The sequence below is a fragment of the Molossus molossus genome, unplaced genomic scaffold (genome assembly GCF_014108415.1).
Source record: "Molossus molossus isolate mMolMol1 unplaced genomic scaffold, mMolMol1.p scaffold_m16_p_21, whole genome shotgun sequence".
Taxonomy (NCBI): Eukaryota; Metazoa; Chordata; class Mammalia; order Chiroptera; family Molossidae; genus Molossus; species Molossus molossus.
The window spans coordinates 35,819,406-35,834,649 of NW_023425357.1; the positions used below are offsets into that span (position 1 = coordinate 35,819,406).

The 15,244-nt window shown below is 39.9% G+C and overlaps 1 protein-coding gene across 2 annotated transcripts in view; it reads right to left on the bottom strand.

Annotated features, from left to right (window-relative positions):
• Nucleotides 1-15,244, bottom strand: part of TANGO6 (transport and golgi organization 6 homolog) — a 206,405-nt gene that overhangs the window by 136,329 nt on the left and 54,832 nt on the right. For both annotated transcript variants that reach the window (XM_036275427.1, XM_036275428.1), the window contains exon 12: nucleotides 3,544-3,678. In XM_036275427.1, the coding sequence (XP_036131320.1) occupies nucleotides 3,544-3,678 (135 nt within the window). The remainder of the gene's footprint in view (nucleotides 1-3,543; nucleotides 3,679-15,244) is intronic.

Consider the following 15,244-nt stretch of genomic DNA (forward strand, 5'->3'; position numbering starts at 1 on the left):
CCCTTTCACATCGATGTTTCCCTCTCTCTCTCTTCCTCTCTCTCCCTCCCACTCTGTCTGTACAAAGAATGGAAAAAATGTCCTCGGGTGAGGATTAAAAAAAAAAAAGAAAGAAAAATGAGGGAAACCTAAGACTATAGGTGCCAACTATTTGTTCATAAATATTAAAAAACTTTTTCAAGGTATCAAATAATATTAACTTAATTAGTAGATGAAAAAAATGAAGCACTAAATAGTTAATTACTTTTCAAGGGTCATTCAGGGCTACCATAAAAACTGAGACCTGACCATGAAGCCCTCATTTCTATTCCTGTCACTGCTTCTCAGCACAGATCTCAGAATTCTGTGTAAAAGCCCTGAGGCCTGAAGGAGCCTCCCACAAGTGAGTGACAGACTCCTTTATCTGGCTGCCTCTCTTCCAGAGTTTCCGGAATGCTTCAGGAATGGAATGAGCAGAGCTATGTCAGCCCACTTCTACGATTTCTTTCAGGGTGTCAGGTGTGAGTTGTTTTAAACTTCTGCAAGTTTTCAATTTGAGAAACGGGGGTTGGATGAGTGGGGCTAGGATTGAGGGTGGTGGGAAGGTGCTTCTACGGAAAGCATATGAGAACAGGCATGACATCCGGAGGAAGGAACTGACAAAGTCCCATCTGAGACTTTATACAGCTCCCCTGTGGGGCAGGGATACCCTCATCCTGCCTTATCCTGCTCCAGTGAGAATCACTGTTTTGGAAGAATCCCAGGGTCTCTTCCAGCAATAAAGTTCTGACCTAAAAATTCCTAATTCTAAGAAATACTTACATTTATTCTTTGTGTTCTCATTTCCATACATCACCTATGTTTCTTCAGATATTTAGCTGACCAGTTTACATGTCTAGATTCTTATTTACATAATGGCACTAAATTTATTTACCAGTGGTATTTTTACTTTTCTTCTAAGTCAGCATGCAGTATGCCCTGTTTTATGGTGAGCTATACTTAAAGACACATAAGATATAAAAATATCTTTTTAAATAATTAAGAATTCATCAGATTAATCACAGCTACTAGAAGGCAAGCTCCATAAGGGCAAAGAGGCACATTCATATTTCTTGAATAAGTTCATTCTACAATACTTTCAGAAAATGTAGTATGAGATTTCAAGATCTGGGTTTAAGTCCCAGCCCACCACCTGTGCCTCAAACCTCAGAGGACCCAACAGGCCAGGAAACATCAGGCAGAACCTGCTTCCTAAGGGAACAGGAAAGATATCAACATCATACTACTTTTACTGATGACCAATCCTGAAATTTAGAAAATGAGTTCGGAATTACAGTTATCTTATTAGAAGTCTTAAGCCTACACTTTCTCCTAATTAACCCCTCTTCCAGACACTATGTTCTAATAATCACCTCAATTACACAAATTAGAAAGAAAAAATAGAAAGGTTCAAATGCTATTAGATACTGTTTCATTACCTAAAATAATTCATCCTAATTAGGAATAGCTACAGTATAATCTTCTAGACTCTGAAGCAAAAAACCCTAAGCCTGACAATGAGTATCTAAAAACATAATTCAGAATCGTGACATTTTTTTCCAACACAAAGACAGAAAACCCAGCATTACTCTAGAAGCCACTTATAAATCCATGAATCAAACAGGAAAAAAAAAAAAAATAGATTTAGGGCAAAAGTATAAGGGTGATGCAATTATGTTCACCTAAATAATTGCAAAGTCAGAAGACTCCAGGATGTAATCAGTGAGTAAGGATGGCTCATGGAAGGGCAGGGACAGGTAAGGGATGTACGTATGCATAAATCATGTAAGTCTCTCTGAGAACATTTCTAATTTAAACAGCCTCCCAACAATAGGCTTTTAGAAAGAGAACTGCAGATTTCTATGTTCTATTTTTCCATTTGGGATGTAGTTTGCAATAATAAGTGTTAAATAAGAGGAAAGAGCCCTGGCCAGCGTTGCTCAGTAGTTTGAGCATCATCCTGTGCACTGAAAGGTAGCCAGTTTGATTCCCAGGCACGTGTGGAAGGCAGCCGATTGATGTTTCTCTCTCTCTCCCCATCTCCCTTCCTCTCTCTCTAAAATCAATTTTTTTAAAAATCATGTTCTCAACTTATAGAAACAAAGACTATTAAAATTAATACTCAACCACAAAAATAAAAATCAATCAGGCCAACTAAATCCAATTAACAATACAACAAAACAAAAACTATTCTATTGGTGAACCCCTCCTGGATAGTTCTATCAGCAGGGATATAATAGAACTCTAGAAACTGAACCAAAAATATTTTTTCAAACTATATGATAAATATCAAATCAGGAGTACTAAGTAAATCTACCAAGAAATGAGCTTCATGGAAACAACAAGCCCAAATAAAACAACTTCTCCTCTTCAGGACAGGTTAGAGATGGAAATTCTAACATAACAAGAATCAATTTCAACTTTGAATCCTCAAACTCAAAATTCCATACCCAAAGGGTTCCCTATTCATTGCTAAGAGCTACAACTAGTTTGATGTCAGGTTAGATTTCATAATACTTGCACTAAATCCATTCTGCCTTCTTATAGTCTCCTAATCCAATGTGGTATATAATTAACCAGTGTCTACCTTACCACCTTGTCTGGTACTACATTGACCCTGGCCTTTTATCAGTGTCTCAAGTGTGCCAAGCTCTTTTCTGCTTCTCAGTCTTTGTACAGGATGTTTTCTTTAATTGAAAGAGTTTCCTCCATCTGTACCACACACTCCCAAATTCCTACCTGTTGTTTAAATCTTACCTTAAATCTACACTTCCTCAGTAGAAATCTCCCTAGCCTAGGTTGGATGCTATGTTCTCCTGGTACCCTCCACTTTTCTTCTGAGGCACTTCTAAGTATATTTTTTGAATAGTTATTTGGTATTTGACTCCCTTACTAGACTGCAAGTTTCATGAGGGTAGAGACTATGTTTCCTTTGTCCACTATTGTATTCCCAGCACCTTAGCTCAGAGTCTGGCACAAAGCAAGTATGCAATAAATAATTTTTAAATTAAAAATTAAATTAAAAGATTATAAATTAAGTATGTAAAAGATGCACACACTAGAAACAAAGCTTTAACGTGTTACGTGATATGGGTTGAACAATGGATCCTGCTAAAATGAAATTATTCAAAACAGATGGAATCCTAAGCAACCAGCAGGTTACAACGGTTTTCCCTTGATTACAGCAGCAGGGACGAGCTTTGGAAAGCCATTACAGTGAGGTTAAGAGGATTCAGTGTTTGCCACAGATGCAAAACACTGTGCTAGGTGTTTCCAAATCAAGCTTGTGCCAGGTCAGAAAGGGTCCTGCCCTTCTGATGGTGACCACTATATAGGTGACAAGGTGTAAGTGGCACAATTTTCTTGTCTTCTATTTTGGAGACAACTCTCATTAACAACCTGACTTGTTTATCCTGGTTTTCCTATGTGCAATATCCATTCTTATTTCTCACAAAGGTATGGAAGGAAAACACCTGGTTTTTCTCTTCTCCCTCTATTCAAGTTTGTCTCATGTCTGCAACTCACCTGAACAGCTCCTCCCAGCATGACAGCCACCAGCCCCATGGACATGCTCAGTGTCTGCGATTCCATGGTGCTCTCTGTCTGGTGGGCCAAGTTTGCACATGCTCGCTGCAGTGTTGCTGCTACAAAGTCCACCATCTACCAGAGAAATAGGATTTAGAATCAGTGGGGAATAAAAAAAGAAATTTTAACGTTTTCTTTACATCTTACATCTACATTTTCATCTTCTTCTACATCAGCATCATGATAATAAGAACCTTCAAGAACAAATGATACTGTATAGCAGGCATGGAGCTCAGTGTTTCACATGTACAATCTCAGGTCGCACATTAACTCTAGGAGGTCACTACTCCTATCCTCATTATGAGATGAACAATCTGAGACTTAAAGAGGTTACTTGCTCAAGGCCATACAGTCAATAAATAAGAAAGCCCAATTATCCTTCCCAAATGTTTTAATATACTAATCAAACTTCCTTTACTTTTCATGAATTGTGCCAGGAAATTAAAATGAAAAGTAGCCCTGGCCAGTTTGGCTCAGCGGTTAGGGCGTCGGCCTGCGGTCCAGAGAGATCTGGGTTCGGTTCCCACTAAGGGCACGTACCTTGGTTGCAATTTGTCCCCGGCCCTGGTTGGGTCGTGTGGGTGGCAGCCACTCGATGTGTCCCTTTCACGTCAATGTCTCTCTCTCTCTCTCTCTTCCTCTCTCTCCCTCCTGCTCTGTCTGAACAAAAAATGAAAAAAAATGTCCTCGGGTAAGGATAAAAAATAAATAAAATGAAAAGTAATTTATTACTTTCTAACCATCTTAGAGGGTCCTAGATCTGCTTCTCCTAATGAGATATTCTCCTCAAGGATACCCTCACTCAACCCCTTCCATTTTTTAAATTTGTATTGATTTTTAGAGAGAGAGAAGGAGTTATTTGTTGTTCTACTTATTTATGTATTCATTGGTTGATTCTTGCATGTGCCCTGACTGGGGATGGAACCCACAACCTTGGCCTAACAGGATGATGCTCTAAACAACTGAACTACCTGGCCAGGGCCCTACCCCTGCAATTTTGACAGTCTAATTCTAATAAGCAAAGAATGGGGAAAGAGGCATTTAATTTTATGTAGAAGCTGGTGTTCTCAAACAATCTGTACAAATGATCCAGTCTTTTTTTTTCTTTTTAAAACATGTATTTATTGTGTTTTTAGAGAAGAAGGGAGAGATAGAAACATCGATCGGCCTCCTGCATGTCCCCTACTGGGAATTAAACCTGCAACCCAGTCATGTGCCCTGACCAGGAATTGAACTGGGACTTCTCAGTCCATGGGACGATGTTCAATCCACTGAGCCACATAGGTCAGACAATCAGGTGTTGTTTTTTTAAGTATCAAATATTTTTAAATGAAACTGCTGAACAAAATTAACCCAGAGATATGGAGGTGGAGTACAGGCTGATAAGCCTCAGAGGAGGGGGAGGGTTTGTGGGGGAAGAGATAAACCACAGAACTTACATGCATGTATGCATGACCAATAAACATAGACAACAAAGCTGGGGATGGGGTGGGGGGGGAGGGGAGGAGGGTGTCAATGAGGGAAAAATGAGAAACATCTGTAACAAAAACAAATTAATAAATAAAAAATTAAAAAATATATTTTTAAAGGATTAAGATTATTCATAATAATATAAAACATTTTTATATATGTTTATATATAATATAAAACATAAAAATATCTTATTTGGCTAACAACTAAGGCTTGAATGGAATTAATTTGGTCAGCACCAGTTTAACTGCATGTTGATTAATCACCTTAAATAGAAACACCTTTGAATAAAAGACAGCATACACATACACATGTGTGTGCACACACATGTACATACCATGCACAGATACACACGTGCATATTGCGGATTAATGGCTCAAAAGGGTAAGATCATTTTGAAAATAGGGCAGCTGAGATAGGTCATAATAAGCCTTTAAATACCATGCAAACATATGTTTAACTCTCTGGGCAAATTACACGTTATACTAGAATCTTTACTGCAGGCTTAAAGTAAAAAAAGTGGCTTGTTAACACTTGTCTTTTGGAGTAAGTCAGGAAACTAGAAAGGTTATTTAAAGTTCCACTTACTGAAGTGAACAATGCTGTTTATGGCAATTTTCAGCATCCTCTATAGCCTAGGACTTTATTGAAATCAGAAATTAATGAGACTGGTCCTTTTAGAGAAACTGCTCATCTACTATCTTGGGCTACCTAGTTTGCCTTTCAAGAGTCTTCTAAATACACCTTGTTTATAGGAAGCTTCTATTTCAGCACAAGTATTGTTAAATTATTGTAGAAAAGAACTATCTAGCCTTCTGACTTTTTCTAAGTTCCTCTCCATGATATATCTATATATGTTTGTTTATTTAATGTTGGAAAACAAGTAGTGGTATCCTATTTTTGTTAAGAAGGAAACTTTTCTATGATGTATATATCCAGGAAGCTGTTAATGGGTGTGACAGTCAACTGTTACTGTCATCTATGAAGTACACTTTCCCCCAAACTTTCTTGTAACAACAAAACTATCATACCTATTTGGATAACAGCTCCTCCTCCTACTACTCATTTCCTGTGATTTTGGTGGGGCTGCCAGCCACCAAGATAGGTATGTGACTAAAGCCTGTTGCGGAAGGGTGGGGTGGGGGGGGGGACTTTCACTTTTTACTTAAATTTTTTTGTAAGTTTATAATGCAAAAGAGCAGTGCCCTATCACATTTTCCCCCATCTGATTCTGGTCCTACAGAGGCAACCACATTTAATTATTTACCTGGTTAATTTAATAATAACATTAAGCAATTACTATTTATCAGGTAACAGTATGAACATATTACAAGTATTGACTCACTTAATCCTCACAATAATCCTATGAGAATGTATAAACCTGCTGCCACCATTCTAGCAACTGAGGGGAAGGGAGCTGGAGGCCTCACTGTTGAGTAAGAAGATGTCAACTTAATCCTCCAGCTTTTCAGTTTGCTAACACCACCAAAGTTCAGAGTCTCCTGGGTTCAACCTCTCTCAAGAATAAACCTCTAGTCTTTTGCTGGGGAGGGGAGGTGGTTGTAAAGTTAAGGAAGGAATCAAGGGATCTACTGAAACTAGTAGAGCCTTTCAAGCTGTTTTAAGCTCTAAATTCAGCTCCATCTGTAGAGCTTATCTAGGGCCTCCAGTCCTTCCAAGATCTGCAGGGAGAAGTAGCTTGCTTCCTTTTTTCTTTTCAAAACATTTTTTTAAAAAACAATTTTATTGAAATATAGTGCTTTGCTTCTGGACTTCTCCCATGCAGGCATTTAGCTTTCCATTTTCTAAAGCTGCTCAATCAACTACTATTTTCCAGTTTCCAAATGTCATTCTCTTTTATTTACTGTCTCTCCTTTCCTGCTCTATTGGTCCTCATGGTTTCCAGAGGAGGCAGATAAACACATGGTCAAAACACCATCTTTGCCCTCGCCGGTTTGGCTCAGCGGTTAGAGCGTCAGCCTGTGGTCCAGGGAGACCCGGGTTTGGTTCCCGCTAAGGGCACGAATCTCAGTTGCAGTTTGTCCCCGGCCCTGGTTGGGTCGTGCGGGAGGCAGCCACTCGATGTGTCCCTTTCACATCGATGTTTCACTCTCTATCTCTCTTCTTCTCTCTCCCTCCCACTCTGTCTGAACAAAAAATGGAAAAATGACCTCGGGTGAGGATTAAAAAAAAAACACACAAAACAAAAACAAAAAAACAAAACACCATCTTTAATGAGAAATCTCAAATTTTTAAATTTTGCCCTTCTATGTTGTTTAAATGTGTTTACAATGAGCATGTGTTACTACCATACCATGACTGCACCAGCAATCCCTTATATCTTCTCATACTCCATCCATGACTGTTCAAAATATTTTGGTTTGTTTGAATCAGGATCCACACCTTACATTTGGTTATACATCCCTTTAGAGCTAAAACAGCCTGCTCTTTTTTGTTGTTGTTTGTTTACCTCTACTACTTTTTGACGCCATTTATTTGATAAAGAAACTGGGTCATTTGTACTGTAGATTTCCCACATTCTGCATTTGGCTTGTTGTTTCCTTATGGCATTAACTTGCTCATCTGTCCTGAGTTTCCTTGATTTGATTCAGATTCACATTTCGGAGATTTTTAATTTTAAAAAAAATTGTTTTTTTGGTAAGAACCCTTCCCAGGAGGTGCTGCATATGTCCTGTATTACACCAAGAGGCACATAATGTCTGCTTGTCTAATTACGGTGATGTTAAGATCAATCAGTCCATATTGAAATACTAGGGGGACATATACTGATATTTGCATTAACCCAAAATTCATAAAAAATGAGATGGATAGACAATTACATGCACAGATTAATATGTGCTAAGGCAATTATAATAAAATGCTAATGGCAGAATCTAGGTGGTGGGTATATAGGTATTCACTATATAATTCTTTCAAATTTGAAAGTTTTCGATTGGTTTGGGTATATTTGGCCTAATTACATTCATTACGCAGTACCCCTAATGATTTTAGCAGACATTGATGATTGTTACATAGATCCATTATTTCATTAGGGATTTCAAAATGTAATTTTCTAGTTCTCTTTGAATTTTTTAGTTGTGATTCTTGTACAAAGAAAATTTTTCCTTCATCAGCTACTTTGTTATATTGAAATACAGTTCCCATGCAAAAGCAAGAAAAATGCTTTATTCTTTGGCTTCATTTATCAATTTATAAAATAATGAGTTGATGCCCTAACAACCTCCAAAGATGTCCTACAAGAGATATTTTTGGTGGGGACTAGAATTTTTATGACTTTGATGTGTTTCAATACATTGTAGGCGTTATTCTTTTTTTTTTTTTTTTTTTGGTACATGCCCCTAGCAGGAACCGAACCCAGGACTCTCTGGTCCACAAGCCAATGCTCCAACCGCTGAGTCAAACCGGCCAGGGCTAGGCATTATTCTTTTCAATGCTCCAAATGTCCTCTGGCCAACTGCAGCCCTTCAAATTGGCTCCTGAGTGTTACTGACATGACCTCATTAATCTTAGATAGTTTCTTTGTATTCAGATACAACAAGATGCCCTGAGGCTTATAGTGTACAGTTTCTACCTTAGACCACAAGTAAATCTTTAATCCTATAAATTTTATGTTCTTTTAGTAAGAAATGGTATTTAGAAACTATAATCTAACACAAATGATGTTTATTGCTACTGGGTCGTCATTGCTTCTTGACACTGACAGTGGACTGAGCTAGGAATTATCTATTTTTTAAAAAGAGAAAAATAAATCATGAGTTCATACTCATACTTCCAATTAAAATTCAATATACTAGGGTTTATACTCAAGTTCTTTAATTTTTTTATTTATAACTCTTTTCTTACACAGAAAATCTTTGTTCCTAATCATATTAACAAAATTAGTATAACATTTATTACTTATAACTTATGCATATGTGTGTTATTTCAAAATAATATAACAAAATTATCACCAGCAGTAAGACTACTAAATGCAGTTTAATATTTTTTGTGTGTGGTTCTTTTTATCCTGATACATTTTAACCTTAACTGAAGGATAATTTAATGGGATAAATCACTTTTGTATCAGCCTAAAACCATTGTTCCTTAATTAGGAGTAAAAGGAGATAAGTGCAAAAGCTTAAGTCATATCAGCTTTTAGACCATTTCCCCTTCCAACTAGCATCCTGAGACAAACACATAAGGTCTGCATGAAAAAGTCTTTAGGGAATTGATATAAACAAAGCAGAAAAAAACCACACCACTGAGTAACATAACACAGGGTCAGTGAACTAAAGGAATAAGAGGCCAGGAAAGAAATCATGACCATAATTCTCATTAAACAGTCACGATAAGTAAGAGCTGACAGGCAGCTGCAAATTTTCTCAGCAGGAGCTGTACTGAAATGCTGCTTAGCAACACGCGAATGGCAGATGACAACGAGAAGGATACAAAGAGCTGGAAATCAGATTTAAGCATGACAATCATACCATCTAACAACTGACTATTCACCAAGCAACAACTAATTCTGGTAAAATGATAAAATATGGCACCTGCATTGCCTATGCTTTATTACTTTTATTTCCTATTTTTTAAGAGGCTGGTAAAAATTATGTCTAAGCCAATAAAATTCAGATGCTGTTTCATATAGTTACTCTACTCTTAAATATAAAAAAAAACAACAACAACAAAAAAAACCTAAAGATTCACAGGCTAGCCCTCACCAGTGTGGCTCAGTTAGTTGGGCATCCTGTGCAATGAAAGGTTGCTGGTTCAATTCCTGGTCAGGAAACATGCCCAGGTTTCAGGCTCAATTCCCTGTAGGGGGTGTGCAGGAGGCAGCAGGTCACTGTTTCACTTTCACATCAATGTATCTCTCTCTTTCTCCCTCTCCCTTCCTCTCTCTCTAAAAAAATCAATAAAAAAATATATTTTTTAAAATTATTTTCTCGGAAAAAAGATGGCAGCGGACAGGTGAGTGTGTGAGAGAGTGTGAGTGGACGTGAAGGTGGACGACCGAACCCAAGAAGTGCAGAGACGCTGAGCAGAAGGTTCCTGTGCTGTGTACGGGAGTAGCTGGCTACCCCAATAAGCAGCCCTTCAGGGTGCTTCTCCCTGCACCGTGGGGAGGTCCCACCATTTTGGAAGATCCCGGGTCTTCCCTGGGAGGAGGCTGTGGGAGCAGTTAGGGCCTAGCAACCTGACCCCTCCAGCACACCTGGCACCATCGGACCAGTGGTCACTCTGTTAACACAGACCAGTGCACAGTAGTGGAGCTCCCAAGGTGCCCGTCTCGGAAGCCACAGACAGCCTGGCCCAGCACCATCCCCCATAGTAACAGCATGATAAGAGTCAAGATATACCCCCAGCAACAGAGGCTGGGGAGCAGACATCCATCCCCAGGCAACAGAAGGACAGACCAGCAGCTAAGACCCATCCCCCAAAACTACAACAAAATCTAAGCAGGAGTTGAGCCCCACAGGGCAGCAGCACTCCCCAGCTGCCAGCAACAGGACCTGGGGCTCCACAGAGGCCTGTGTGGTCCAGTAGCTCACAAGAGCAGTGGGAAGCCAGAGCCCAAGAGAGACTGGGGTGATCCAGCTGCCCGCCAGCGGGACCTGCAGGTTGCAGGGGCACCAGAGAGACCTGTGCGACCCAGCAGGGGCTGTGCAATCCAGTTACCTGAGGGACCTGTGGGGTGCTGAAGCACCAAAGAGGCCTGTGTGACCCGGCTGAGACTGAGCGATCTAGTCACCCCCCAGGACTTGTGAGGTGCTGAAGCACCAGAGAGGTCTGTGCAACCCAGCAGGGACTGCACGATCTAGTTACCCACGGGGCCTGTGGGGTGCTGAAGCACCAGAGAGGCCTGTGTGACCCAGCAGGGACTGCACGATCTAGTTACCCACGGGGCCTGTGGGGTGCTTAAGCACCAGAGAGGACTGTGTGACCCAGCAGGGACTATCCATCCAGTTACCCGTGGGACCTACGGGGTGCTGAAGCACCAGAGAGGTCTGCGTGACCCAGCAGCCCATAACATAGGCATAGAGCTGGGTCCCCAATGGGACTGTGTGATCCAGTTACCCACGGACCTGCAGAGTGCTGGGGCACCAGGAAGGCCTGTGCAACTAAGCTGCACACAAGATAGGCATAGAGGATGTGAAAAATGGAGGCAGAGAAGTTACATAGATGTTACATAGATGTTAAATAGAAGTTACATAGATGATCTCCCAGGACCAAATGGGAATTACAACTAAAATAAAGACAAATCCTCAGAAAAAAGCAACAGAAAAGCAGCAGGATAGGACCATATGACCAAGGACACCGGTAGGATCTGCGGAGGCACAAGAGTTTGGCGGGCTGGGAGCCCAAGGACAGCAGCAGTTTAGGCTGTAAGCAGCCCCTAGGGGAATAAAGACCAAGCCCACTCCACAGTGCAGAAAGCCAGGACAGAGTGCTAAAATAGCCATAGTCACTCACCTGGGGCTATGGAAGAGGGAGGTCAGACTGGGCTGGAACTCTGTGGGGACAACCGGGATTTGGAGGGCATTCAGAGTTTTTGCTGAGTTGTGGCCACAGAGGACAGTGGTCAGTGTGCTCCTTCCCTGAGCTGTGGGGAAAAGCAGCAGCACCCCCCCTACACACACATACACACATCTTAGAGATTCAGCCTTTCCCAGGTGAGGCAAAGAAATGCAAATTGAGGCTCATTAATAACCAGCCTCTAACCAGCCTCTATTCTGGTTATGCAGAACACCAGGGCTACATTCCAAGGCACTGAGTAACTGAGACTACGAGCCACCAGGAAAAAGCTAGAGGATAACTGAACCTTTCCTGGGCTTGCAAATCTACCCAAGAAATTAAGACTTGACAGTGGTGTTTAACATGGGCCCACCCAGGCTCATCCAAACCCAGTAGAGGGAGCCACAAATATCAGAACACCAATACCCACGGAGAAATTGGCAAGCTCCAAAATCCACTGAGATACCCAAAATGGTGAAACAAAGAAACAAATCCCAAATGAATGAACAAGAGAACTCTATCAAAAATGATATCAATGAAATGCAGCTAAGCAAATTATCAGAGGTAGAGTTCAGAGCCATGATCTTGAGGAAGCTCAACAGCATGAGTAAGGACATCAGCACCATGAGTAAAGATACAGAAACAGCCCTGGCCGGTTTGGCTCAGCAGTTAGAGCGTCGGCCTGCGGTCCAGAGAGACCCGGGTTCGGTTCCCGCTAAGGGCACGTACCTCCGTTGCACTTTGTCCCCTGCCCTGGTCGGTCGTGCGGGTGGCAGCCACTTGATGTATTCCTTTCAGATCGATGTTTCCTCTCTCTCTCTCTGTTCCTCTCTCTTCCTCCCACTCTACCTGAACAAAAAATGGAAAAATGTCCTCGGGTGAGGATAAAAAAAAAAAAAAAGATACAGGAACACTGAAAACCAACCAAGTGGAAATGAAGAATGACATAGCAGAAATTATGAACACATTGGAAGGACTAAACAGCAGAGTAGAGGAAGCTGAGGACCAGATCAGTGAATTAGAAGACAGGGTAGAAAAAAATCAACCAATCAGAAAACGAAAAGGAAAAAACACTTAAAAAACAGGAAGACAGCTTAAGAGAACTGTGGGACAACTGGAAATGTAATAACATTCCCATCATAGGAGTCCCCAAAGAGGAAGAAAATGGGCAAGGGTTAAAGAATATATTTGAAGAAATAGTGACAGAAAACTATCCTAACTTGGTGAAGGAAGAAGGCGTTCGAGTTCAAGAAGCACAGAGAGCCCCAAGTAAAAGAACCCAAACAGGCCCACACCAAGACACATAGTAATTAAAATGCCAAGAATTAAAGACAAAGAGAGAATGCTAAAGGCAGCAAGAGATAAGCAACAGCTTACCTGCAAAAGAAACCCCATAAGGCTCTCAGCTGACTTCTCAACAGAAACACGACAGGCCAGAAGGGAGTGGAATGAAGTAATCAAAGTCATGAAAAACAAGGGTCTGAATCCAAGACTACTCTATCCAGAAAGGCTATCATTCAAAATAGAAGGTCAAATAAAGAACTTTCCAGACAACAAAAGACTGAGAGAATACATTAACACCAAACCAGCACTGCAAGATATGCTAAAAGGACTGCTGTATTTAGTAGAAGAAATACGAAGAAAAATAGAACCACACTAAACAAAAAAGGCAATAAATAAGTACATATCAATTATCACCTTAAATGTAAATGGTTTGAATGCTCCAATAAAAAGACACAGAGTAGCTGACTGGATAAGAAAGCATGACTCACATATATGTTGTTTACAAGAGACCCATCTCACAACAAAAGACTACATAGGTTGAAAGTGAAGAGATGGAAAAAATCTTTCAAGCAAACGGAAAGCAAAAAAAAACAAACGCTGGGGTAGCCATACTCAAATCTGATAAAGTAGGTTTCAAAATGAAGGCCATAACTAGAGACAAAGAAGGCCACTACATAACACTGAAAGGATCTATCCAACAGGATGATACAACCTTGGTAAACATATATGCACCCAATTTAGAAGCACCAACATATATTAAAAATCTTTTGGAGGATTTCAAAGGAGAAATCAACAGCAATACAATCATAGTAGGGGACTTCAATACCCCAGTGACATCACTGGATATATCTTCTAGACAAAAAATTAACAAGGAAACACAGACTCTATATGAAGCGCTAGATCAAATGGATTTAATAGGTATCTACAGAGAATTACACCCCAAAACCACAGAATTCACATTCTTCTCAAGTGCACAGGGGACATTCTCAAAGATAAGCCACATGTTAGGACACAAAGCAAGTCTCTACAAGTTCAAGAAGATTGAAATCATATCAAGCATCTTCTCAGATCACAATGGCATGAAACTAAAAATCAATTGCAACAAAAACATGCAAAGACATTTGAACACATGGAGGCTAAATAGCATGTTGTTGAACAATGAATGGGTCACCGAGGAGATCAAGGAAGAAATTAAAAACTACCTGGAAACCAATGAAAATGAACATACAACAACACAAAATCTATGGGATGCAGCAAAAGCAGTTCTGAGAGAGAAGTTCAGAGCACTACAGGCCTACCTCAAGAAGCAAGAAAAATTTCTAATAGACTAACCTCATAACTTAAAGAACTAGAAAGCAAACAGAAAGAAAACCCCAGAGCAAGTAGAAGGAAGGAAATAGTAAAGATCAGAGCAAAAGTAAATGACATGGAGACCAAAAAAACAATTCAAAGGATCAATGAAACAAAGAGCTGGTTCTTTGAAAAGATAAACAAGATTAATGGACCATTAGCTAGACTCACCGATAAACAAAGAGAGAGAACCCAAATACACAAAATCAGAAATGAAAGAGGAGAGATAATAACTGACACCACAGAAATACAAAGGATTGTTAACAAATATTATGAACAATTATACGGCAACAAATTTGACAATCTAACCGAAATGGACAAATTTCTAGAAACACATAGTCTCCCAAAACTGAACCAGGAAAAGATAGAAAACGTGAACAGACGAATAACAACAAAAGAAATTGAAGATGTAATCAAGATTCTCCCAGCAAACAAAAGCCCAGGCCCGGATGGCTTTACCAGGGAGTTTTACTGAACATTCAAAGAACTAATACCCATCCTCCTCAAAGTATTTCAAAAAATTCAAGAAGAATTTTTATGAGGCCAGCATAATTCTAATTCCAAAACCAGAAAAAGACACTACAAAGAAAGAATACAGACCAATATCCCTGATGAACATAGAGGCCAAAATCCTGAACAAATTAGTAGCAAATCGAATCCAGCAATACATCAAAAAAATTATTCACCATGACCAAGTGGGATTCATCCCAGGGATGCACAGCTAGTACAATATTCGCAAATCAATAAATGTTATACACCACATAAACAAAATGAAAGATAAAAATCATATAATCATATCAATAGACGCTGAAAAAGCATTTGACAAAATCCAGCACCCATTTCTGATGAAAATGCTCAGCAAGCTGGGAATAGAGGGATCATATATCGACATAATAAAGGCCATATATGAAAGACCTACAGCCAATATTATACTCAATGGCCAAAAATGTAAAGCATTTCCCTTAAGAACAGGAACAAGACAAGGATGCCCACTTTCGCCATTCTTATTTAACATAGTACT